We start from the raw sequence: 25,502 nt of genomic DNA, 5'->3' as shown, positions 1-25,502 counted from the left end.
GAGCTGAAACCAGTGTAAGTCTTGTGGATTTTGGGTTGAAAACTGAGTCCCAATGCTTTAAGCATCCTGCCTTGTGCTCGATACAAAACCCCAGCATTTTGGACAAAGGGGCCCATCACCTGCATATCAGTCCCAGGAGTCAGATTTGCAATAAATGGCTTTTCCACTGACTGCTGACAGGCTTAGTGCATGTGGTGCTCCCGAGTGGTTTGGTGCTTGGGATCACTAGGACACATTGGAGACACCTGGAGGCTGAAGCACTGAGCCAGTACTCAAAGAAACATCTTTCACCTCTGCCCAGCCAGGAGGCGGACTGGAAAAATTAGCCCTCCTTCTTCCTCACTGGCTATGCAGAAGGAGCAGGCAGGGATATTCCATTGACACCTGAAAAGCTGGAGGCTGAAAAGAGCCCAGGGTGAGGCCTTGCAACTGCAGAGCAGAGTGGCTGAGTAATTACCTGGGAAAGGTATGAGAAGAATGGGCAATTGCAGGGCTATCTACCTTCCCTGCTTTGGCCCATGTGCCCAGGCACTCCCCTTGTCCAGCATAGTTTCTCTATCAGGATATCACTGGGGAAATATTTCTCCCTTTGTAGCACGCTTACAGTGATGATCCCTCACACACCCACAAGGCTTTGTATTTTTTTAAAGTCCTCTCCAAACATGAGCCACTTTATCTTGTTATCACGATCTCTTTCTCCTTATCCTTCTAATGAATTCCTATAAATAAGATAGGGATCCAGCACCTGTCATGTCGATTCATTCAGTTCATTATCTGCTCCTGCTGGAATTTTACTCTCCCTCTATTTATCAAGCCTGAAGTGTTTCACAAAAGAATATGGCTGTTTAATTAACCTACAAATCAGCCTCTCTGTAAAGCAGCTGTGCTGCTCCTTGGAACTGGATTATTGGGCCTCGTGGTTGACGCTGCTCCCGCTGGGTGCCGGGGTGGCTTGCTGCAGTGGTGTCCCCATCGCTGGGCTCTGGGTGCCTGGCTGGGATGTGTGGCCCTGGGGTGGAGTGTGTGGGCATATGGATGGGAGTTGGAAGCACTGCTGCTCTTGTCTCTTTCATCTGGCTTGTGGCTGAATCTGGGGTGCCATTAGGAAGTGGCCTGTGATTTCTTCTTGGGGAGAAAGGACAGAGTTTTTACATGCTACAACATCCCTTTGCTTCCCAGCACAACGGGGACCTGGTCCAGAACAGGGGCTCCAGAGCATGGCTGCTCCAGAGTGACAAATAAACCAGTGTCTCTTATTGTATGTCTTTGCAATGCCAGGGAGTTTGAAGTACAAATAATCCTGTGGGAAAAGGATCTTGAGGATGAAAAAGCTCAGGGGAAGAAAACAAGTCAGAAAATTTGATCGTGGGATAGAGCTAATTATTTACTCTGTAGGATGGGATTTTTTGCTTTGTTATCTTCTGTGGAGTGATTAACGTGGGAAGCCAGAATGTGAGATCTGAAATGAATCTTGCACAGTTCTGTGTTTTGGGCTGCTATATGTGATGAGGTGCTTGCCCCCTCTGGCACTCATGTCCTGGCACCCGTGAGGTGGCTGCAGGGCCGCTTCTTTCTCCCTACAACACATTACTGAATTTCCAAGCAATGCTCTTGGTGATGCTTAGAGTTCCTCAGCATTATGGTAGCTTTAAAATTCTCTGAACATGAACTTTGTTGTGTCATGAGTGTAATATTTAGTTTGATCAGGATATGGGGGCTCTGGCCAGCTCTGCAGGACGCTTTCCTTTCTGCCTGCATTCGATGTTTCCCAAAGCTTGCCAGGATGTGTCTCAGCAGGGAAGATGCTACTCCAGTATTTTTGTCTTGACCTCCTGAGTGCTGAGCTGGGAACAAGGAGCTGGAAGCACTTGGGAGGGCTGGATGGTGCTTTGAAGGGGAAGAACATTTTTTGTGGGGTCGGGGAGCGTGTGGTTGGTGCCAGGACATGGTCTGGGCACAGCTTGTTGCCTGGGAGATAGCTACTGCCTCCAGGGGCTATTGCAGCACCGCTTTGCTTCAACTCCCTGGCTCCTAGAGAGGTGTAGGGAGCAAGGAATTCTTGCTGTGGAGAAGTGGGGCAGCTCTTTAGGGGAAGATGGGGAAACTGAAACGTGTAGGAATGAGCCAGTAGCAGAGCAGTTGTGTGGGAAGTGGAGGGAGGGATACCTGCATGGGGACACCAGGGGACACAGGGCGTTCATCAGTTTGATTCATTCATGCTTTGCAATGCTGCCTCGATGTGTCACGAGGAGCCTATGGTGCTTCCCTTCTTGAATCTTCCCCATTTTGATGTTTTTATTAGTGGCATTCATTTTTTTTTAATCCCTCTGTGCCCCGTTGCTGTGGCCAGGGCAGAACAGAGGGGCACCTTTGTGGACCCCACAAGCAGAGGGCAGATGGAAAGGGAGACATGGGCAGAGGCTGCTGGCAGGGAGGAGCATCCAGGAGAGCCCTTTGGGCCTGACTGATGGCATGTCTGGGGGATTTCCACATCCCAGGGTGCCTTCTGTGGTGCCAGCTGCTTGCAGGGTGATGCCACCATATTCTGCAGCCCAGGAGGAGCCTGGGGATTTGCAGCCCAGCTGAGCTGTGGGACAGGGTGAGGGTAAGGGCCAAGCCAGTTCGTGGTGGGTAAGTTCCTCCCTGGGTGCCTTGTGGGGTGCCCACCCTCAGCTTTCACCCCAAGGATAACAGTTCATCTGTCCCCTCTGAGTACTCTGTGGATCCATTCCCAGACTTTTTCCAGCCCCGGGGTTTGTTTTGTCAGAACTCCACTGACCTTTCCCAAAAACCAGTTCATGGGTTTTGTTTGCCTTTAGCCTGGCCTGACCCAGATTTTTACCTGCTCTCAAGCAATTGGATGTTCAGGGCCTGAACTTTGAGCCCATGGAAATTTTGGGAAGCTGTAGTGAGCCTTTGAGCCCATCAGGGCTGCAACCACAGGTCATTGGCATCCTCTGATGGTGTGGAGAAGGACAACCATGTGTATCTGAGCGTGGCTCAGCTAGAAAGGGCACTGGTTGGAGAAGGTGAGACACCAGCTGGGATGGTGTCTAAAAACTAATTTTCAGCTTCCAGACTTTTTTGATTTCTCCTTCTCCCTCCATTTCTAACTCTTTCGATGGAGCATCAAATAGCATCAGCACCATCCCTCAGCTCTGTGGTGGGCAAAGGGCAGCTGGGGCTGCCAAGTGCCTCTGTCCCTCAGCAGGAAGCTGGGGTGCCCTGCCCTCAAACACAGGATTTTGGGATCAGTATTTTGGGGCAGACTGTTTTTTCCTCATGAAGACCCTGTCCTGGCGCAGCAGGGAGCGAGGGCTTGCTGCTGATGTGGTTCCTGCTGCAGCACAGCTCGTCAGCGATGGCCATAAACCAGGAGAGCCTCAACTCTCCCAGGAGTGGAGCAGCAGCGTTCTCACGGCCTCCTGCCAGCGCTCAGACAGCAAACTCCTCCTGCTGCTGGGGGGACCGCCTCGCCCCCAGGGCTGCAAAGCCAGGGCCAGGCCAGCTGTGCTATAAAAAACACCACGCTGATACAAATCTTGCTCTTAATCCCAGTTTGAAGCAGGGATAAAGGCAATTGCTCACCTTTCTGGGCTCAGACTTGTTTTCCAGCAGGAGTGTGTCAGGAAGGATGCTGGCTGACTGTAGCCAAGGCAAGGAAGCTGTGGAGTCTTGCTTCCCTCTTAAGGAGGAGAAAAATAAAATACAAAAGCTGTGTAAGGCAGTCTCCATCTCTTTGGCAAGTCTGTTTTCTCCTCTGACATGTTTCTCCCTTGCAAAAACAGAGGCCAGACTTCCTGCCCTGTAGAAAAACCCCTCCAATTCCTTGAACCTTCGGGCTGAGACAGAGAGACCGTGAGAAAGAGCCATGGTTTGAGGTCGTACCCAGCACTGATTTCTCACACCTACTGAATGCAGTGGAGTGCTGGAAGGGCTCAGGCTCCAGCCCTTTCCTCCCCCCTGCCAAATTCCTGGCTGGTGATGTTGATACATTATTGTACCAGCCTATCTGTGTGCTAAGGACCCACGGTCCTGAGGGTGCAATTCGTCATCTTGGAGGCGGTTCGTTTGGATTCTGTCTGCCGTGATTAAAATCAATAATAATAAAAAGAAACAGTTGTTCCCAGTGCTTGCCTGGTGCCTCTGTGAGTGGTTGTGCATCACCTATGGCATCTGGAAGCATGGAGCATTCCATGTACCTTGTTGGAGCCATAGTCCTGTGAGTGGCAGGAGGGACAGGTGAAGCTCATGACGGAGGACCAGCCCTGCTTTCATCCCTCCTCCAGGGTCTGCTCCTGCCATTTGCCTCCAGCTTTCTCAAGTGTGTCTTCTTTTGCTTGTGGCAGCAGTAAATTACCATCCTGGGGCTTTCCCTGCCTGTCGTGCCACAGTGACAGGTCACTCTTTGCAGGGGATTTAATGAAGGCTAAACTAGGCAGAGTTTTATATGTGGCACATGTGATGCGTGGCTGTACATCAGCACATCCTTCTCAGGGCTAAAAAGGGATGTGCTTGTGCGGAGGAAATCCAGCATCGGTTTAAAAAAAGAAGAGTTGCTTTCATTTTTAAAAGGGAGATAGGTCTCTGCGATGCTATATGTGGTTTTCCTTCTATTTCTGCTTGATTAAAGTTTGGGATGTATCATATTCTGTTCAGATGCCTTGGTGTGTCCTTATCACCCCATACGTGCTGCCTCTCCACACCCCCAGAGTTCTAGCAGGAGGTGGAGATGGGCTCTGTGGCCACTCCTGGGTGTGAAGCAGCTCTATCCTGCTGTTCACATCCTGAAGGTGACCCGTGATTTATAGGAGAAATGGGGAGACGTGGCCGAGACTGCACAGCTATGTGTGGGGTGTGGAAGCTTGGTATGAGAACAAGGCTGAGGGTGAAGCACATAGATGCATTTTTTCCTCTCCCCCTGCCCCCCTTCTTGTTCAAACTCTGTAGCCTGGACTCTGAACGGAGCAATGCAGCTGAGGAATTACATGAATGTATGGGAGGGAGAGGCTTGTGGAGTATCTCTGGCTCCCTTTGACTGACACGCTGCTGTTTCAGAGCTGGAATAACTCTCCGGAGGCGAGGCTGAAATAAACTTCAGGATGTGACATAATAATTCTTGATTTTATTTCTTTTCTCAGTCTCTCTGTATTGTACTGCTATCCTCACCCCGTTCCCTATTCAGTGGGATGATGACCCAGCTGTAATCTTTGCTATCCAGCCACGTTACTCCTAAGGCATGGAAACCCATGACTTCAGTGGTGGCCTGACACCAGTAGTGCTGAATGACATGAGTGGAGGCTTTATCTGTGTATTTCAGCATGCTTGACTCAGTCACACAGAGCCATTATATGCCACTAATAAGTGATTAATTTCTTGGCAGAAGGTCAAGTGGGTGAGGGAGTTGTAGCCTTCAGAGGGTGTCCTCTTCCCTTTCGTATGACGGGGTGAGCAGCACATCTCCTGCCAGCAGTCAGGGCCCTTTATAAATGTGTGATAAATGCAATATGAAATAAAGCCTGGCAGCTCTGCTCGGCAGCAGATGAACTTGTTGATGGTCCTAGGCCATATTCTGCACTGATGTGTTATCTGGCTCTGTGGCAGGGCAATGCAGGCTGCAGTGGATTGCATGGAAGGGGAAGGTCCCTTGCATTGGTTCTGGCATCTCCCTTTCCCCAAACTTCAACAGAGAGGAGATGGGATGGCTGCCCTTCCCAGTTCTCCTCTAATTCATGCAGCCCCATGGCTCCCAGGGGATATTTCCAGCTGCGGTGGACACTGAGTGTTTCGCAGGTGATGGGGTAATGTATCTTCTGGGGTTGCACCTGGCTCCTCCTAAATCCTGTTCCCAAAACCTCTTCCCTCTTGTGCCTTGGTTTTGTGGGGGCAACCTACCCAACAGTGGTGGCAACCAAAGCCAGCACACTCCTGGCCTGGTACTTCGGTGAGCTCAGGAGACAGGAATGTCCAGTGTGCTGGTAGAGGGTTCCTGAGTTTTTCTGGTGCTGCTCTGCAAAGCCCAAAGCCTCTGGGAGGCATTTGATTTTCCTTTCTGGAATTAGCTTTAGTGCTGAAGGTTGGGTTTGGGCCAGCAAAGCTTCCTTTGAGCTGTCAACCATGCAAAAGACTCCTTGAGTCTGCAGAGTTTCCCTTAAACACAGCTCATCTGCTGCCAGAAATTTCCCTTGCCTGAATATTAAAATCTCCTCAAGTGCCGGTGAGGAATTGCCCAAAGGAAACGTGACCTTCCCAGCCATGCTGGCTTGTCTGGAGAGGGCCTTTGTGGCCATGTGGAACAGGGCAGCCAGAGTGTGGGTGCCTGTACTGCTGGGCTGCAGGAAGAGGTGTTCTGTAGTGCAAACAGAAGTAAAGCCCCTCCCTTGGCTGGGGGTCCGGAGGGAGGTGAGGTCAAGAGCTGGATCTGAAACAGGCAGCTGGCCCCGGTCAGAGCAGAAATCTCAGCGTCCCAAATGCTTGGAGGGCAGTGTCTCTGTGGGCACAGTTGAACCAAGGTGCTTTCAGCTCATCCTCACACCTGCAGGATGTCCTCAGGAAGAGAGAAGCCCATTCCACAAAGCGTGTTTGGCTCAACCAAGACATCCAAAAGCTGTTGGCAGAGATGTAGGGGCTGTGTAAGAGAAATGACCCAGCCCTGCGATGAGCTCTTGCTGAACCAAATCTTGCCACAGCTCTGGGCTGCTGGAGCCACTGAGGTCTCTCTACCTTTTCTCCTCCCTTCTCCAGTCCCACTAAAGTCTGTTTAAGGGGATGGATTTCCTTTCACATTGCATGAAAATCCCTCCATGGAGGGATTTTATAAAGGCAGGTGGCTGGATGCAGGAGTGTAGCATGCTGTAGCTGATCTTGCAGCTCCTCAAGCTTTAAGTCTTGCTTTCCATCTCTCCATCCTGTGATGGGTGAAATGAAGTTGAGAACTCTTGGTCCCACTGGCAGCTATGAGTTTGCTTCTTCCCCAAACCTCCCCCGCCTGGGACCAACCTGGGGCAGTGCTGGCTGGAGGTGAAGATACGTGGGATCAGCCTGATCCTGAAGCACTGGGTAATTATTTCTAGGATTGGGAAAGACCGTTGTGAAATACCACCGTGGGCTGAGCACGCTGAGTTACTGAATGTGGTTGTGAACAATTAGAGCAAACTGGAGACCATGGCCCCGTTTTAGCAAATGGAACCATTTGGAAATTAAATCTTTCCACCTTTTTGCTCTGAAAGGCAATTTAACAGCTGACCCCCTGCTCACACTTGTGCTTGTCCAAATTGAAATGGCACATTTTGTCTGGGGTCCAACAAACCCCTGTAGCTGACCCAAACACAAGGACTTTGGCAAGGCTTAGTTTCTCATTTGCTTGTGTTTTTTTGTTTCATTTTGTTTTGTTTGTTTTCCACTAAAGACAAATATTTGTGCTGCTCGGTCAGTCCAAAAGTAATCATCCTTTTTCCTCTGCTTGTCAGTGTGATTACTGAACCCCAACACATCACTTATTAAACCTCACTCCCCTACCAGCCTATTTGAGCATGACAGAGGGCTCAGAATCTGAAAATAAATTCAGTTTAGGTGTTTGCTGGAGTGTGCTGGTATCTTTGAATCTGTGGGGGCTTTATCTGCAGCCCTTTTTGCTGAGCAGAGGCATGGTGCTCCCAGCATCTCAGCCCCCCAGGATGCTCAGAATGTCTGAGACACATCCCGGCACAGCAGCGGGCAACCTGGAAGCTGGGATTGCTCTGTGACAAAGCTGGATTGCTCTGTGGCAAGGGGAGCTGGGAAAGTTATTTCTCTGCTTTTGCAGTAAAATCCTTCTCCCCAGAACGGTCGCCCCCAGCTCTGTCCTCAGCCTGCTCGAAGGATGCAGGGACAGAATAGCGAGCCGGTGAGGTCATGGGGAGAGAGTTAGTCACATCCAACTGGGAAAGGGAGAGGGCTGCCAACCAGTGTTGCTCTCACAGTATGGAAAGCTCATGTGGTTCAGAAGGGACTCCCCCCGCCTCCAGAGCACCCTGGCCAAGCTGGGGGTGTTGGTGGAGCACTGCCTCTGAAGCAGCTTCCCAAGCAACTGGAGGAAGGAGTGAAAGATTTCAATCAAAATCTAACTTTTTCTGGCATGAACGTGGACTTTGCTTCTCGTAACTGGGGCGATACGGGCGAGAGGGGGTTAAGAGCCTTTCCGAATTGGAGACTATCTGGAGCTGTCGCACAAGGGAGGGAGATCATGGCAGAGTTTAATGAATGACTTCATTTATATATTAAAAAAAAAAAAAAACCAACAACAACATGGTGGCTTCCTGCCAGGTCCACAGACAAGGGTTTCTATGGGAACCTGAGCAAAAATAATAAATAGGAGTGTGGGATGAGTAGGGAAGGGAGGAGGGGAGCTCAGGCTGGGGTCTGGGTCTGCTTTGTTCCTCATGGAGACCAAGGTGGCAAGGGGCGATGACGGGGTAAAAAGGGAAAGAACTGAATTTGGTGCTTGCAGAAAGACCCCACCCAAAATAAGGCAGGCAGTAACTACACTGCAGTGGAGCATTCTCTTGGGCTAGTCCTGGGGTCTGCTTTGTTCCCTGCTTCTCTGTGGGCACAGCAGGCATGGGCAACCTTTCTTCACTGGACTCACAACCTGGCTTTGCTGCCTTGGGGCAGGTGGGATTTTGGGAGGGCAGTGATTTGGAGTCATCCCCAGCTTCCTGACAGGGTGGTGGTGGGACCACTGTGCAAGGGATGCTACTGGGGCTAAGCTCAGCAGTCCTGTGTAATTAGAAAGGCTATGTTTTTCATCAATTAATCCCAATGGGCTTTTTTTCCTCCCCCCATTGCTGGGATGGGGAGTTATCTGTCCTGAACTTCAAAAGAAAACAGCTTTTTGGTGAGACCCATGGTGAAGTGAGGCCTTCTCACGTGGCTCATAGTCCAGACTGAGGGCAAAGCCAGGCAGGCTGGCAGACTGGCACTCCTGGGGCCAGCTGAAACCTGTCCCTCATTCACTCAAACTGGGCTGAAACACATCTCAACTAAGGCATTTCTGTTTGGGCTTTCCCCCCATTTTCCTTTCCACAGGCTCTTTGTTCCAGTCTGAATGATGTTGCACTGTATCTCCCCTTGAGCAGCTTCAGCCTAAGAGGACTGTGGTCCTCAGGGTGTGCCCGAGGTGGGGAAGTGCAGGTTGGTCTGGTTCCTGCTGCTGGTGGGAGATCGACTTCCCAGCTCCCATGTGTGTGCCTTCCTGAAAGACATTTCTGTAAACAGGCTTGAAAATGCCAGGGCAAACAGCTTTTGTGTCTGCTTTGGACGTGGCTGAGCCAGGAGTGAGTGAGGTGAGGAGGCATCTGCCCCAGCATCAGCCCTGTGTACCACAAATCAGACCTGCCCAGCTCCAGCTGCCATCACAGGCCCTTTGGGTGAGTGGTGGCCACCCCATGGCATGTCCCTTTCTGCCTGAATCTCAGCTGGTGCTGCCAGTGGAGCAGGAGCTGATCCCACGTGGGGAGCGCCTGGACTGGCGTTACCACCAGAGAAGGAATGTGGCATTTGCCTTATCACTTCCTTGGGGATGCAGGAGGCTGTTCTGCTGACAGAGACATTATTGTGCAGCAGTTGAGATGTCTGGGAGAAGGCAGGGCAGGTTTTTGTTCTCCACAGGGTTGGCAGAAAGGCAGGCAGGGCAGAGCAGGGCAGGACATAGGTGCTGCTGTCTGCTGCTGTTTCTGTGGCTCCTGGTCAGGCAGGAGCAGCTCAAGTGCCTAAGGAAACTCATCCCCAGGGTACACATCTTGCCTTCTGTGGGCCAAAGCTTGAGATGAAGGTGTTGAATATCTTGCAGCACTGCAAGACCCATTACAAACCCTTTGGACACCTTGCAGCATTGCAGGACTATTTAAAAACCCTTCCAAAGGTGGGGTGCAGAGCTGTTTTTGCAGGGAATGGGGCTTTCCAGTGGGGTTCACCCCCCAGGCAGGTGGCTGGTCTGGTGGGAAGAGGATATGTACCACATCTTCCTTCTAGAGACTTGCAGGCTCTCCTGCAGCCCTCTCCCAGTCCCTGTGTCCCACCTTGTCCTTGCCCATCCGTCAGTCCCACTGTGGAGCTGTGCTGATGGAGGTGAGGATGCCACTTGGAGGATCACCGCTCGTGGTGGGAGCGCTCCTCTGCAGAGGGCTCCTGCTTGCTGGGGGGAGCCCAGACACCTCAGAGGATCGTTACCAGGTTTCATAGGACTGCCTGATGGCATTAAGGATGGGTTTTCCCTCTGGCTTGGCAGGCTGACAGCGCAGTGGAGCGTGGAGGATGAGGAGGAGGCGGCGAGAGAGCGGCGGCGGCGGGAGCGGGAGAAGCAGCTGCGGTCCCAGGCAGAAGAGGGCTTGAATGGCACCGTCCCCTGCTCCGAGAGCGCCGCTCTGGCACAGGAAAACCAGTAAGAAATACCCGTGGAAAAATCCTACAGCAACACACGTTTTCCCTGCAGCAAACCCCTCCTGCAGCCACCAAGTGTGTGTCCCTGGTGTTTGGGGAAGATGGGGAAGTGCTCTGATAGGTTTGGGCTGGGGGATTTAGCGCACACGAGCAAATAGTGTGCTTTCTTCTTTGGGCAGAAAACCCCACAAGTCCTGCTTTGATTGTTTTCTTGGCTGGAGGCTGGAGGTTTTACTGCCCTGAGAGTTTACACTGGGACAGCTTGGGGCAGACTGGGCTCTGGTAGGGAGTCCTTATTGCCAGTGATTTCAGTGCTTGGTTAAATTTCAGCTTGGGAGTCATCCTACACCGAAAGTAATGGAGTTTCCTGATACGTGCAAAGACAGACGTGCCTGAGGAGGTGATGCACAATCCCAGGCAGATCATAGCACAAGCAATCACCTGTCCTGGCTAAGCTTTTCCATTCCTTCCTTGGAGGATGCTGCCCTGGCACTGGGAAGCATGAAGCAGCGCCTGAGCTGGTGCAGTTCACAGCTCCAAGGGTTAAAATTAACTTTGTGCTTTAATGGAACAAGTCCTAGATGGAAATAGCTCAGGAGGCATTTATGGAGATGCTGAGCTCTCTGCTGTCAAAGAGGAAACACCTGGAGAAAGGAGAGGATGACGTCCCCAGCATCCCACACCACATCCTACTGCAGCCTCCCCATGTCCATGGTTCAGCAGTCCAGATGCTGTGCAGCACTGGGGCTAGCACAAAAACTAGTCTGCACTCTGAGTTGCCAAATTCTTGTCTCAAAGTCCCCAGTCTTACCTCTACTTATGTGTTCAACTTATTTCTAAATCTGTTGAACACAATGGAAAAGTGGTGGCAGGATTTGGAGTTACAGTCACAGAGAATCAACATCTTCATTTTACTGAGAAAAAAGCAAAAGTTATTTATGAAAACCTATTTTTTTCCCATTAAAAGATCTTTTTTCCCCCTCAAGATGTTTCCAGAATTATTCAGGACTTTTTTTTTTAATATAACAGCATTGCAAAACACCTTCACAATCTTTTGTGGAAATACACACGGTGATATTCTGCAGACAGAGCTGCTGCAGTCTGCTCTAAAAGCAAACAGAACGTCTGGAAAGTAATAATAGTCATTAGTTTTTCCAACCCCCAACTTCAAGTGGGGGCTAGGAAATAATTTGAAAAGGTCTTTAAAACAGCAGATGAGGTCTCTGGTCTCTGCTTTGCTGGTTGGTGCTGTGAGCAGCCTCAGGCCCAGAGCAGTGTGCAGCAGCCCCAGTAACCCAGCCTGCAGGCTCTAGTCCTGTTGGCATGGGCACAGCTCTGCTGCTGGCCCCACAGGACCATTGGCATTGCCCAAATTTAATTGAGTGCTTAAGAGGGCAATGACAAGAGCTCCTAAAATGAAGGGTTTTGCTCCCTGCTCCATGATGCCAAAGCTTTCTGAGGCAGGCTTAACCACAAGGATGTTTCTTCTTCTCTGGCCGTTCCCTGGTTTTGTTTACAGCTGCTGACAGCCACCTGGGCTTGCTCATGCAGCCAGGGTCAGCCCTGGCTATTAATCTCCTGAAAAGCTTCATTCTCTCTTGTGTAAATCCTGCCCCCTCCTTCCTGTGGCTCTTCCCACGCTGGGACTCGTCCTTTCCATGTCCCCTTAGTTCAAACCCACCCTTGCATTTCCCTGCTCCAAAGGGAAAGAGTGAGCCTCCTGCTCTCCCTTACCCCCACTAAAGAAAACCAGGAGCAGTCAGGAGGACAGAGGGTTTGCAGGAAAGACAGGAGTGTTCTTGGGAGCCAGAGGGATGGACATCAGATGAAGTGGTGATGATGGGGCTGTGCTGGCTTTGTGCTTCTCCTGGGGTGGGGTTTGCAGAGCGACACAGGGAAGCAGCCAGTTTTCTGACAGCCTTCGGCCAGTCTCCCTTGCTCCCTGGGAGCTTTTCTGAGCCTGAGCACACATTTGTGGCCAGGGCCACAGATGCTGGAATGATTTTGCCATGGCTATCTTCAGCAGTACAGCTCACTGAGAGAAGAATGAATGGAACAACTGAAAGGAGAAGGACTGTGTCAGGCTGTGGCTCTTTCAGGCCAGGTTTAGGCCTTTTTGCATGCCTCTCATGCTGATTTTCCTTCTTGCTGTGTTTCAGCTATGACTTTAAGCCATCTGGGACTTCAGAGCTGGAGGAAGATGAGGGGTTCAGTGACTGGTCCCAGAAGCTCGAGCAGCGCAAGCAGAGGTGGGTAGGACACAGATGAACCAAGGGGAGGGGTACCCCGGTCGCCAGCAAAAGGACTGTCCCTGGGGAGGAGTGACCAAGCCCTAGCATGTGTAAGAATGAGGCCAGAGCCTGGAGCATCAGCAGGACAGAGCAGGCCCCACACCACTGGGACAGATGCTCTCTGCCTGCCTTTTGGGCTGGCAGGGGGGAATGGCCCAGGGACAGCCCCAGGCTTTTGGGATGTTTGGATTGAGCTTTGTGCTCCAAGCAGTGGCAGCCTGCCAGGACTCCTGGGTTTGGAGGAGTGACAACAGCAGATTTAAGCCACCTGAGCTGCTGCAGGGGCTGAAATGGCCTCTAACATAATCCAGGCCAGCCTAAAAAGCTGTTCTAAGTTATTGCTGCTTCCTGGCTCATGTCAGCATAGTGGGTGTTATGGGCCCAGCCCACCTTGTGCCTGACTCCTCTTCGAGCAGGGAAAAACAGGCAGCAAAGAGCCCTGAGAGCCCTCCCATCACTCTTCCCTTACAGAACTAGACCAAACTCCTGCCTTAACCACTTCCCTTGGATACTGCCTACCTGCACATGAACTTTGTGACTCAGCTCTCTTGGCAGCTTGATTTTGTAGGGAACTTTTGACATAGCCTCTTCTCTACCCTGAAGAATTCTTTGCACAGAGAGGTGGTGGATGCCCCTTCCCTGGAAACATTCATGGTCAGGTTGGACAGGACTCTGAGAAACCTGATCTGATTGAGAAGGTTCCTGCTTATTTCAGAGGGATTGGACTAGATGACCTTTAAAGGTCCTTTCCAACCCAAACTATTCTGTGACTGAAAAAATGCTTAAGATTAATATTTACTGCTGAATAAATAAAAATGAGCTCAAAGTTTTGTTACTTTTCTCTGGACATCGTGGCTAAACTACATTGCAAGCTGTACCTTTGCAGCCCTGACCCCACAAGCACTTCTCAAGCACCTCCAAGGCCCAGCACAGCATAATTATAACATCTGTGGGAGCAATTAGGAATCATCTGCTTTTTGGTTTGCTGCCTCTTTTTCCAGCCCCCCTTGCAAAGAGCTTTTTCTGGAAAGAAAGACTACTGCTTTTCCCTCCTTGGCCTTCAAAAGGGAATTAGTTGGAATTAACATTATCCTCCCCAGGTAGTTCTTGCTGTGTTTTTATGTGTTTATGCTGTAGCAGGAGAGGAGGGTGCTGAGTAGGGGAGGTGGTGTTCATGGCAGGTGAAGCCCATCAGTGAGAAGTGGTACTTTAAAAGCCGGAGCTGTAGGTGAAGGCTGGTTAGAAGAGGCAGCTGAAGGAACTCAGATTCTGTGGGCTTGCTGGGGTCGAGCTTTTTGCAGAGGTTGGGCTTGTCCTCACAGCAGGGGCTGTGCCCTGTAAGGTTCTTGGGGACCTGCTTAATCTAAGGGACAGCTTGGAGTGTGGTGTGAGCACAGGTAGGTTGTGCGTCTGCCTGTGCTGCTCCCTGCTGGGACAAGCAGTGCTGTGGTCAGGTTTTCCCAACTCCCTTTGCTCCTGTTTAACTGAAGAGGAGGCAAATCCTGGGTTTTAGGTGGTGGCTGTGGAAGAGTGGATGGAGACAGCTGCTCTCTGTTGGATGGAACTAAACCAGGTCCTGCATCCCCTGAGGGCCTTGGTGCTAAGGCACATTTTCTTTTTGGTCCTGGCTCTCCTCTTTGAGGTAGGAGATCCATGCTGTCAGCTGTGTGCAAGGAGGTCAAGCTGTGCCAGCCTAGCTGCCTCCCATACGGCATTGCTGTGGTGTGAAAGGCATCCTATAGGCTGCACTGTGTTTGCTGGCCTTAATTTTTAATATGAGCTTGCACTTGAGCTGGAGACATTGCTGCCATCCTGGTAGAGGGCTGCTAGCTTCCTGGGCCTTCAGAGCCTGTTTGCTCTTGGTGAGAGGATGATGAGAAACAAGTGAGCCAGCACATGCATCATCTTATTCCCCATGTAGTCAATGTGGAGGGCTGGATGGTGGCTGACCTGCGAGCTGCCTTCCCAGCAGCAGAGCGGTGGGTGGAAAGGTCTTGTTGGAACTTGTTTTTGTGTTTTGGTGCTGCCTGTTGAGGGAGGAGCAGTGAGTCAGCCTTGCCCTTTGGCAGCTGCCTGCTAGCCAGCCCTCTAGCCCTGCTCTCTTGAGCCAGGCGATTTTCTAAGAACTGGGTGGGAGGAGAAAGCTCTTTTGGCTGGGGAGAGTAAGATGGCAATAACAGCTTGGTGTGTGGCTGTGAGCCAGTGAGAGTTCTGGGGCTCTGTTCTCCCGTGTCCCTGTGCCCAAAGGCATGGGCTGCTCTGCCCTTGCAAAGCTGATTGCATAAACATACCCCTGGGTCTCCTCTCGCAGCCTTGGAGACCGGCAGCAATTCTCTTGTACCAAACCCATTGTGGCTTTTAAACCCCTAGGCCAGGGGGTGACCCCGTCTGCATTGGGACTCCTTTGTTTTGCTGGGATATGAGATGAGTGATGTGAGTAGAGGTGTAATTTTTTCCAGTGGGCAAAACTGAGGCTTGGGACCAAGTGTCAGTACAGCATTCCTTGTGAAGCACTGTGCCTTGCCCATGGAATGCTTCCAGGGGAGTGGCTCTGCAGCCTTGCCTGGAGTTGAGCTTCAGCTTGAGAAGGATGCTCATGTGTTGTTGGTTGAGCCCTCCTGCAGCAAGAGACTCTGTTAACATGGAAGATGAGTTTAGGCAGAGAGGGCTGTGTTTGGTGCCCCACTTCGAATTGGTGCTGGGAGCCATGGGGGCAGCATCAGATTTGTGTTTGACTGCAGGATGTGCTGGTGCTCCTGGAATTTTAGCTGTAACCAGGCAGGGAATTGAGCCAGCACCACATCATGGTAGCAGTGTCCTCTCTGCCAGGGGTTTGAGCAGAGGGCTCTTCTCTGCTTTCCTATGGGTTTTGCCCATCATGATGCTGGTAATGTGCAGATCCCTTCAGCTCTGCCACTGCTCTCAGCTGAGCTGACTCTTGGAGACTTAAAGTGGGGGGAGTGAGATGTCACTGCTGATCTGGGTGTGAGCCCTGGTGTGGAGTACCTAGAATGCTGTAGGCTTGGGGAGGTGATAAAATTGGATTTCTAGAGGTGTGAAGTACCTCATGGTGCCTGTAGGCTCATAACTATGCTTTTATTCTTTGATCTCTCCCCATCTGTAGGTCTCCAAGGCAGTCCTACCAAGAAGAGGACAGTGGTGTGAGAGAAGCTGAAGTCAAACTGGAGCAGATCCAGCTGGATCAGGAAAGCCCAGAGGAGAATATGGCTATCAGAGAGGAAGAAAGGCTGTGCCACGAGGAAGAAGAGGTTCAAGAGCAGGAGGAAGAGGAACAAGCTGAGCAAGAGGTGGGATCAGGAGGAGCTGACCTCCTTTCCAGAGGACTGATGGGAGAGCTGATGCTGGGGGCTGCTCTCCCATGTCCTGGCTCACCATTGCTGCTGGGATCTGAGCCCATGCAGACATTAGATGTGCTTTCATGGCATAATCTGGGGCTGGTGCCGCTTCTGCCTGTGTGCTGTGCCTTCTTGTGGTCACTGCAGGCAGCCTCTTGCCCTTTTATGAGGGGGGTGTGCTTGCTCTCAGAGTTAGTGGTGGCTTTGCCATGTCCCTGTCATACTGAGGAGGAAAGTGTTATTTCTCCTGTGGCTTTGTGGGCAGTGAGTAGCTTTACAGGAGAACTCAAATCTAAATTATACTGCTTGTTTTTCTCTCCCCAGCCTTTATCACACCTTTGGAGTACTTTGTCTTGATAGCTCTCTTAGCCTTGCATTGCTCCCAGCTGAGGGTTTTGTTGTTCTGATAATTCCTGGTTAAGGGGAGGGAGGGGGAGAGAGAGACAAAGCTGGAATTCAAGTGGTGTGCAAGTCAGGGGCCTGAGCTTCAAATATCATTTGTCATAAATGGACTTGACTGTCTAAGGCTAGTAAGATTTTCGCATTTGAACTGTGTGTTACCCTTTCCAGCCCTTTATTCTAAAGGCAGCTTCTCTGTCTCCTTTTGGCCTCTAAATGAGGAATTGATGTTTCCCTATCTCAGTTGTGGTAAGAGATCTTTATAACTGATACAAGGACCCCTTTTCATACCGTTTGGCAATCTTGAACCTGCAAAATTTGTGATTTCTGCCCTCCCTTCCAAATGACATATGAGCTTCTTCCTGAATGTTTCCAAATTAGATAATGTTAACTCAAAGTTTCTGTGCTTTTGTGTTTATTTAGTGTAAAGCAGGAAGCCTGGGAGACGGGAAAAATCACTGTTGTTGCATAATAAGCAGTTTGACCAACTCACTTCCTGGCTTGTTCTTTTTCTGCACTCAGGAAAAGAAGAGAAGGCGAAATGATGGAGAGAAAGAAGAAACACCAGAGAAACGTCAGAAGGCCCCAAGCCTTGCCAGCCTGGAAGAGGAGGAGCTGTGCTCTGACCACACTGCAGTGTGCTCCACAAAGGTTTGTGCTCCTGGGGCCCCTCTGGATGCATGACAACTGTCACAACAGAGGACCCAGCTAATGATGAGGAAGGATTATCCAGGGTTTACAGCAATGTGGGGTGTGAATCCCATTATCTGTCCTGCTACAAGCTGAGACAAACCACCTGAGCACTTTGCCTCATCTTTCATGGCTGTCAACCTCGTCCCCTCCTACTTTGCCTGCTTGAGCTGTTGGAGGCTGTAGCAGTCACTCTCAAAGTCTAAAGCTCATCGAGGGCTCCAGGGAATATTGTGATTCTGAGATAGCTGTGCTTTCAACTTGTGTAGTCTTTAACAAAATTCACAAGAACTTAATCTTAATGAAATTTCCCTTCCAAAGGGAAAAACCCCCAATAACTGAAACAGTGGCATTTCTCTCTTAATTAGAACAAAATGTATGACTTCAGTTGTTTAAACAAACGGGGATTTCTGATCTGTGAAGCATTGTGTCCTTCCCAATCACATCTGTTTGCATTGGTGCTCTTGTGAAACTCCCATTATTAACCCCACCTGAATGTCATCTTATGACTTGTGTTGCATTTACTACAAATCCTCAGTTCTGTGTGTGCTTTTGAATACAATAGATACAGATAAGTGCTTCTGTACTGAATGTTTTTTTCTGCCTTTGTAAGCCCCAGCCTTTTTGACTGTAGCAGTAAGGGAGATGATGAGGAGTCTGTGAAGCCTGTTAATCTGCTGTTAGAACCATCTTTGCTTTTTTTTTCTTTGAGTTTAGTTTTGTTCTATTTGTGGCTTACTCAGTGTTTCCTGAGTGGGAATGATTGAATGACTACTTTCTTATGCATCAGTAAATAGATGGCAAGAGGAAAGTTTCATCATCTACAGCCATCAGATTCTTGCTCTTAGTGCAGAATCCATTTTACAGTCAAATTAAAAGAGGGGAGACACAGAGTAGGTGTGGATAGTAGCAGGCTGGGTGCTAATGCCAGGTTTGAAAAGTGGTGGAGGTAGCCAAAGCATATTCCTGAAGTGGGAAAATGTGGAAAATGCGTCCAGCAACCTTTATGTGCTGATCCTTCTGTCTTCACAACCCCAGAACACACATAGCTTCTTGACCTCAGCTTAACTGCTGCTGCTGCTAGGATTAGCCCAGGGAAAGGTTTAGAAATGCAGTCTCTGTTGTGTAATAGTGGTGTCAGAGCTCACCCGCACACTAAGCTGGATGTAAAACTGTTCAGGAAAAATCTGTGCTTGGAATCTTTCCAAAGGAAGGATGATCTTTACGCCCCATCTAGCAGGGCTCTGTGAACACTGAGAACTAAGCACCCTGGCCACCAAGAAGGAGTTTTGGCACAGGAAGCTCACCCTGCTTGTGGCAGAAAGGCAAAAGCACCTGCAGTCGGTGGTGTGTGCCCCTGCCAGATGTGGCTGGTGGAGGCTGGGTGCACACCTGGGGCAGACTGTGGTGGGCTGTAGGGTGGTGGTGTGTTTGGGGTTCAGAGGGCCAGTGTGGCCTGAGGGCTGAAACAGGGGAAATGGAGGCAAGGGGGAAGTCTTGTACCAGTCCTGTTTTGTCACAGGCTGCTTGTGAGCTCTGAGCTTTGAGGCTGGCTGAATGAGCAGCTGTGGTTTCTTCTGGCCTTCAGAAAGTGCTTGGGACCAGGGAAATGCACAATTCTCACTGCAAGGAAATGCCAGGGGTGGGGGCAGGTGGTCTCCAAATAACACAGTGAAGGTTTTGTTCCTTCTTAGACTGTCATACTGAGATACGTTGTCTTAGAGCTTTTACATCACTTAGAGCTTTTTCTAGGCCCCTCTGTGTTTAACCTGATGCTTGTTCATAACCTTTCAGAAGTGCCTCTGTATGGTTTGCACCTGCACCCCATCTCCCTGGCAGGGTGGGCAAGGCTTTTTCTTATTGACATGTGCTTGTGTTTGGGCAGCTGAGGCAAAGATCTACCAGATTCTCCTTTCAGGTTGGTGTTGTGCCCAGTCAGGTACCAGCCTGCCCATCAGTGACCAAGATGAAGTCTCTCAAGTCATGGCTCAGAGGCAAGCAGCAGCTCCTGCAGCAGCGAGCAAAGGAGTGAGCTGACAAGCAGGAGACAGCGTGCCCTGCAGACAGCTGCCTGCTGTGGGGGGACCCTGCAGAGTGGCTCTCCCCAGGTCATCTCTGTTAGCCAGGGTTGCACTATTTGGTTGTTTTCTAATGGTCCTTTATGTTCCTGGGCACAGCTGGTAAATGTGTCCTCTGTGTGACACTGTCTTGCCTTCTGTTTAGCTGAAATTTAGCACTGGCATCCTGAAAGCATCTTAAAGGATCATTTAGTGTTGTTTTTTGTCTGCTAACTTGGTAGGTGATGTTTCCTGTGGCACAGGCAGCAGTTTTACAGGGGGAGAAGGCTCCTTTTTACTTGGTTGCTGCTCCTTGACTCTGTGGGAGCTGGTGTTAAGAAAGCCCCCCCTTTGGCTTCAAGGTGATTTTTCTCTCTGTATGCTTGTTTTCTGGGGCATGAAAGAGTCACAAGGTTTAGCAACATTTCAGCTTTCCTTTCCTGCAGCAGTTGTGAAGTGTTTGCTTGCCTTCCTGTCTTGGCCAAAGAGTTATTGCACAGGAGCCTCTGGTGCAAAACTCTTTTTCCTGATGGCTTGACATGAAGAGCTGCCTCACAAGTGGCTCCATGTGCTGATTTGCCCTGTCTCTGTGCTTTTCTGGTGTGGATAAGTTGATCTAACCCATGCCTGTGCTGCTCCCATGCTTGGCTTCTCTTCTGCAGATGTGGTCTCTAGTTTTCCCCCTTGTCTTTCTGTACTTGTCATTTCCCTTTTTGTGTGTGGCTAGGAAACCGAAGGTCTGAGAGAGACCTTCTCCTTCACCTGAGGGAGTAGAAGAAGAAATGGTCTTGGTTGGTGTTTCAGCTGTCATTCATTTCACACATTGTTGGTTTGCCCCTGAAATTGGTTGGGATTCTCTTCCCCTACTTGGAAAGGAGGAGGAAGGGGAATGCTCACTGTGTCTGATCTGTAGGGGAACATGGGGGCTGAGTGAGTCACCAAAATATGGGTGAGAGATGAGGGCCAAGAAATGGTCAGCTAAGGTGACCTGCATCCGTCTGAGGTCCCCGGACAAAAGTCATATCTTTGTCTTGTTTCTCCCTTTTAGATCACGGACAGAACTGAGTCTCTGAACCGCTCAATACAGAAAAGGTAATTCTGGGTTGGCCTCAGGGTAAAGCAGGTCACTTGCTGCAAAGGGAGATGGTCAGCAGGTCCTGCTGTGGGGAAGGGCAGGAGTGACAGGCTGCCTGTGGCTCACCAAGTCCTCCCTTCTGCCTGAGGCACTGGGGGAACACCTTAATCCTCCTCTGTTCTGCAGCAACAGCATAAAGAAGAGTCAGCCTCCTCTCCCTGTGTCGAAGATTGATGACAGGCTGGAGCAGTACACACAGGCTATTGAGGTGGGTTGCTGTGTTCTCTCTGCCCCCACCCTCCCAGGAGCCCTCTTTGCTGGTGTTGCTCTTGCACCATGCCTCTCAGCCTTACTGTCTGTGAGACGAGAACTAAATTGTCCTCCTTTGGATGGTAGTGCTCCTTGCTCCTGTCTGTATGTCCCTCCACAGCACAAAGTGGGTTTCTTTAGCAAGCTGTCCTGTACTTGTTTTTTCATCTTCTCTGATTAAAGAGTGGGAGTATCTGACAGGAACTAGTAGGACTCTACAAGTCTTCTTTTACACCCCCTTATCTCCAAGGACCTTCCAGGGTTAAAAATAATCAAGAGGCACACTCTGATGGCAAACTGTCTCCATTTATTTTCTAGACCTCCACAAAGGCTCCAAAACCTGTCCGGCAGCCCTCTCTTGACCTTCCCACCACGAGCATGATGGTAGCCAGCACAAAAAGCCTCTGGGAGACTGGGGAGGTCACAGCTCAATCTGCTGTGAAGCCCTCAGCCTGTAAGGTACAGCCCTTGGAGGACTTGCCTTGCTTGTGCCAGGGGCAGGGACTGGTCCCTGGGCACAATGTGTGTTGTCCTTGTTTATCCTGTTGGTACATCTTGTTTGTGGGGCCTACAAGCTCCAAAGGCATCGATGTTAGAGGTCTTCCATCGTGTTGTAAGGCTTTGCACCTTGGAGAGTCAGTTTTTCTGACAGGGTTCCCTACTGTTCCCTGGTGGTACATGCAGGAAAACCTCTGTATTGCTGATTGAAGCTCTGATTTGAAATGGGAGTAAATTGAGCTGGTGGGGAGAATGCGTGTTTCTCCTACAGGGGCTAGGGCTGAGCTCCAGTTGTCAAGTGTGACCTTGCATCTAGTGCCAAGGTCATAAGTCTTGTAAACTTGGGAAATGCAGAGAGCGTTATGTATTGCTCTCAGTGATTTCACTTTCTGGCTGCTGTGGGTGAGGCTGGTTCTGTAATGTGTTGGTTGCAAGTCTGTTTATGAGAGCAGAATTCCTTTTGGTAGAGAAGCCTTGATGTTTACATGTCCTAAATAGTTAACAAACTTAAGAAAATAAACATCTTAGAGCTAATTCAGACTCTTGTGGAAGAGTGATAGGAAAACATAGGGTACACTGGGAACAGGAAGACATTTTCACAGTCATGGGTTTTAGCAGCAGCTGTTATAGGTCAGATGTGATATTATAAATAAAAAAAGGAGGTCAGATGTGTGGGTTGGAAATGGATGTGACCAAAGACATGTTCAGCAGCATTAGCAGTGAAGGGTAATGAAAGCATCATTTTCTCAGGATATCGTGGCTGGAGACATCGTGAGTAAAAGAAGCCTTTGGGAACAGAAGGGGAATCCCAAACCTGAGAGCAGTATCAAGGTAGGTTGGTGTCTGTGAGTGTGAGAACACTTGCTCTGCTGAAAAAGAGCAGAGCTGTTGACTGGGTTGGCAGTATTGAGAAGGTGATGTTCTGTAGGGACAAGGGTGACCTGTACCTGTCAATGCAATTGCATGCTTAAGAGCTCTTCCTAACAGTGAATTGCTATTGGTTCAGCTCTAGTGAAAATGGGGGCAAAAATACTTTTATATCCAGTAATTCTGAAAGGTCTCTTGAATAGCATGCTGTTCTCAGCCCACGAGCTGGGAGTCACAGCCTTCTAGGCTCAAATGGAACTGCAAATTTGAGCAATTTTGCTCTTGTTATGCTTTTTGCCCCTGAGAGTAAACAAAACATGCAAAACTAAGTGGAACTGAACCTAAGACAGTATCACTTGCAGATGGATCTGGGGTTTTGTGGGAATGTTTGTGGAAATGTGTTCTAAAATGCAGCAAGCAGCTACTGCTCAAACTGTCTAGGCTGGGAGAGGAAGATCAAGGTATCTTGCCAGTTCCTGTGTTGAAACTGCCCATACCTGGTAAATCCCACAGTCTCTTGCCATGGATAAAAACAACCCTGGCTTGAGGGTCTGAGCACTTAGATGAGTCCTCCCTCACAATACCTGCATTGCATTTACTTTCCTATGCATATCCTGTTCTTGTTGTGTTGCCTTGTGCTTACAGAAGGTGGTGATGGGTCTGTGCAGAGAGTTTGTGTGAAGGGGGCAAGAAGGCAGTACAGAGTGGGCTGTCTCCAGGCCCCTGGGATTAAAGACAACTGTATCATGTGCTCCTCTGGCTTCAGTTACTTGATTTTTGACTGCCTATTTAACAGAGAAAGATGCTGACTTTGGCTCTCCCTTTCTCTCCTGTTCAGTCCGTTCCTTCTGGCAAAAAGTACAAATTTGTTGCAACAGGCCATGGCCAGTACAAGAAGGTGTTGATAGACGATGCTGCAGAGCAATAGTATGTCTGGAGAACTCATTAACCAGGTAGGTGGGATGTGGCTCTGCTCTGTGTAACAGCCTCCTGGGCTGTTCTGGCAGGATGCTGGGGTTATTTCTGCCAGCAGCACTTTGGGTGAGTTGGAAGGTGCTCTATGGGAACAGCTGGAGCCTGGCTTCTGGGCCTGACTGTCTGGGCTGGAACAGAGTGGGTACACAGCAGGGGCTTGTTTTGGTCTCTGCCTTTCTGATGCTGCTGGATACCTCTGTTAGTTTAATCTGGAGGGCAAGTCCCTTAGCTACTGCTGTTTGGGTGAAGATGTGTTTGCCTGTGCTAGTTCAAAGGAATGGTCTCTATCTGCTGTCTTTCCTTATGCTCTCTTAAGTTGCAAGGAGTAGAGAGAGAGAGCTGGAGATCATTCTGACTGAGCATGGGGGCTGATGTACTTCTGAAATTCAAATGTTTCTGGGGTTTAATTCCCAGATTTACTGAATTAATCAGGGAGAAAACTTTTAATGACTTCAGTAACCTCTTGGACTTCAGTTTGTAATAAGGTTGTAGCAGGAAGGATGTGAACATCTGCTGTACTGGGTAGAACAACAGAGCAGAAAGGACTGTTCTCTGGTGTGCAGCAAGGGCAAGGCAGAGCTGGGTTGCTGTCTCTGTGCTCTCTTGAAATGGCCTTTGGATCTCATGCTCCTATTGCGTTTAGGCTCATAGATATCCTGGTGTTATCTTGAGTGGATGATAGTAGAGGGTTGTGGCAATAAGGAGGAATGGTGTAGAGGGAGGTGATAACTGGTTGGATCCAACTGGGCAGCATCTGGCACAAGGAGTGGAGAGGAAGTTGAGGGTGAAAACAAGCTCATTCTCTCTTTTTTTTTTTTTCCAACTATAAAAAAGAAGCTTTATTTCATTGCCAAGGTTAAAATAGCTCTGCCTGCTACAAAACACCTTTTGTTTTTGAATTCTTCTGGGGCTTGTGTTCTTTCTTTCCTCTCCCTCCCACCCGTAAGGAGCTGGCTTCTGAGTGTTGCATATTGATTTGTTTGTTTAGGCTTGTTTTTCCCTTTTGTAGTGCCCATTTAGAGGAGATGCCCTTTTGAGTGCTGCTTTGAGATGGGCACCAGTACAAGCCCAGGACTGCCTGAAGCTCTGTGTTTAATCCACAGAACTTCCATCCTCAATTTGCTTTTCTGCCTGTGACTTTGAGAAACCTATTATAAGGTCTCCCCTTTGATCAGTCTCCTCTTTCTCCTGATGTCTGTTTCAGTGCACCAGGTGGAACCTACTGAGCTTCAGTTCTCTGCAGCAATCAGGTTTAGCTAGGTTGTCAGCAGGTTTTGTTTGCCCTGCCTGAGTTTCTCTGAGCAGCTCAAATGAAAGTGCCTTAGGCTGCAGGACGAAGACCAGAGCCATTCTTGAAAGGCAAGGCACTGTCACAGGATGTCCCCTAGGATCCACCCAGACTCCAAACAGCCATGGCACAACTCTGTTGCTCTCTGGGTTTGTTCACATGGAAGTATTGGGGTCTTTTCTACTGTGAATAGCGAAATGGCTGGATAGCTGAAGGAGCTTGGCTTGTTTCTGTACTTAGGTTCTTAGCTGTCTGTTTTGTATGCTCTGAGCTCCCTGGGGAGCTGTACCCCAGCTCCTCTGCACCCCCTTGAAATATATTCATCCTTTTTCCCTACTGCTGGATCACTGTCATGGCCTTCTTGCTCCCAAACCCTTCTGGCTCACCCTGTCACTTGCTTTACACCACCCTAGCAGCCTTCTAGTTGCTTAAACACTGGTGTGGCTTGTTTTCTCCTTCCCTCTCTTCCTGGGCTGCAGGACCTCACTGCAGGCTATGGAACAAGGGTTTTTCTGTAGGTGTCAATTTGGACATTTAGCAACTGCCTGATGCCATTTGGCATTGAAAAATAGGCAAATTCTGTGCCCAGTAGCATTCCCCTTCTCTTCCTCAGCACAGCAGCTCAGGCTGGAACACACCACAGGGACTTCCAGTGAGGAGCCATTGGTAGAAAACTGTTGCCTACAGGGATATGTCCTCCTGTCTGTGCTACTCTTGTGTCAGGGTCTGTCTCTGCAGGACTTGGCCATACTTGCTGTGTGCCTCTGCCCTTTATGGGGTAAAAGGGCTAAACTAGGCACCCAAACCTGTCTTCCTCTGTCTCCTTCCTTCTTGTGGGAATTGCTCTCCCCAGTGGCATTTCTCCATCCTCCGTCCACGTGCAGTGGGGCTGGGGTGTGAATGCAGCCTGACTGAAGCCTAGCAGATGCAAAACCTGAGCCTTAGGTGAGAGTTGCTGGTTTGCTCGGGGTGGTTGTCCTTGGTGCAGGACAAAAGCTGTTTTAAAGCACAAGTGCTTCTAAAACCACCTTCACTTAGTCTCCCAAATGTAATTGATGTTGGCTGCTCTGCTTCATACTGTGGCTCTTGTGCATCCAGACCTTTGTGCAGAGGCATCCATCTGGCTGTGCTGCAGTGAGGTGCCATTTATCACTCTCTGGTAAGGTTGCCTTCATCTGCTTTACGTGTTTTACGCTGCACTCTTTAAATTTTTATGGTTGTGCTGCTGCATGCATGTTTCTCTGTAGCCTTCTTCTCTGTAGCCTTCTCTTGCAGCAA

General features: G+C 49.7%; 1 protein-coding gene across 3 annotated transcripts in view; it reads left to right on the top strand.

Annotated features, from left to right (window-relative positions):
• LSP1 (lymphocyte specific protein 1) overlaps positions 1-25,502 on the top strand; it is a 48,904-nt gene that overhangs the window by 14,874 nt on the left and 8,528 nt on the right. For 2 of the 3 annotated variants that reach the window (XM_038139741.1, XM_038139742.1), the window contains exons 2-10: positions 10,268-10,420; positions 12,579-12,668; positions 15,835-16,018; positions 16,988-17,116; positions 20,261-20,304; positions 20,474-20,555; positions 20,915-21,055; positions 21,845-21,925; positions 22,800-22,914. In XM_038139741.1, coding sequence (XP_037995669.1) covers positions 10,268-10,420; positions 12,579-12,668; positions 15,835-16,018; positions 16,988-17,116; positions 20,261-20,304; positions 20,474-20,555; positions 20,915-21,055; positions 21,845-21,925; positions 22,800-22,889 — 994 coding nt within the window. In that variant the 3' untranslated portion in view covers positions 22,890-22,914. Of the gene's footprint in view, positions 1-5,545; positions 5,802-10,267; positions 10,421-12,578; positions 12,669-15,834; positions 16,019-16,987; positions 17,117-20,260; positions 20,305-20,473; positions 20,556-20,914; positions 21,056-21,844; positions 21,926-22,799; positions 22,915-25,502 lie in introns of those variants that run through there. The other variant, XM_038139740.1, reaches the window with a different exon arrangement.

Source organism: Motacilla alba, chromosome 5 (genome assembly GCF_015832195.1).
Source record: "Motacilla alba alba isolate MOTALB_02 chromosome 5, Motacilla_alba_V1.0_pri, whole genome shotgun sequence".
Lineage (NCBI taxonomy): Eukaryota > Metazoa > Chordata > Aves > Passeriformes > Motacillidae > Motacilla > Motacilla alba.
The sequence above is the reverse complement of the archived record's forward strand: the minus strand, read 5'-3'. Positions and strand labels throughout refer to the sequence as shown.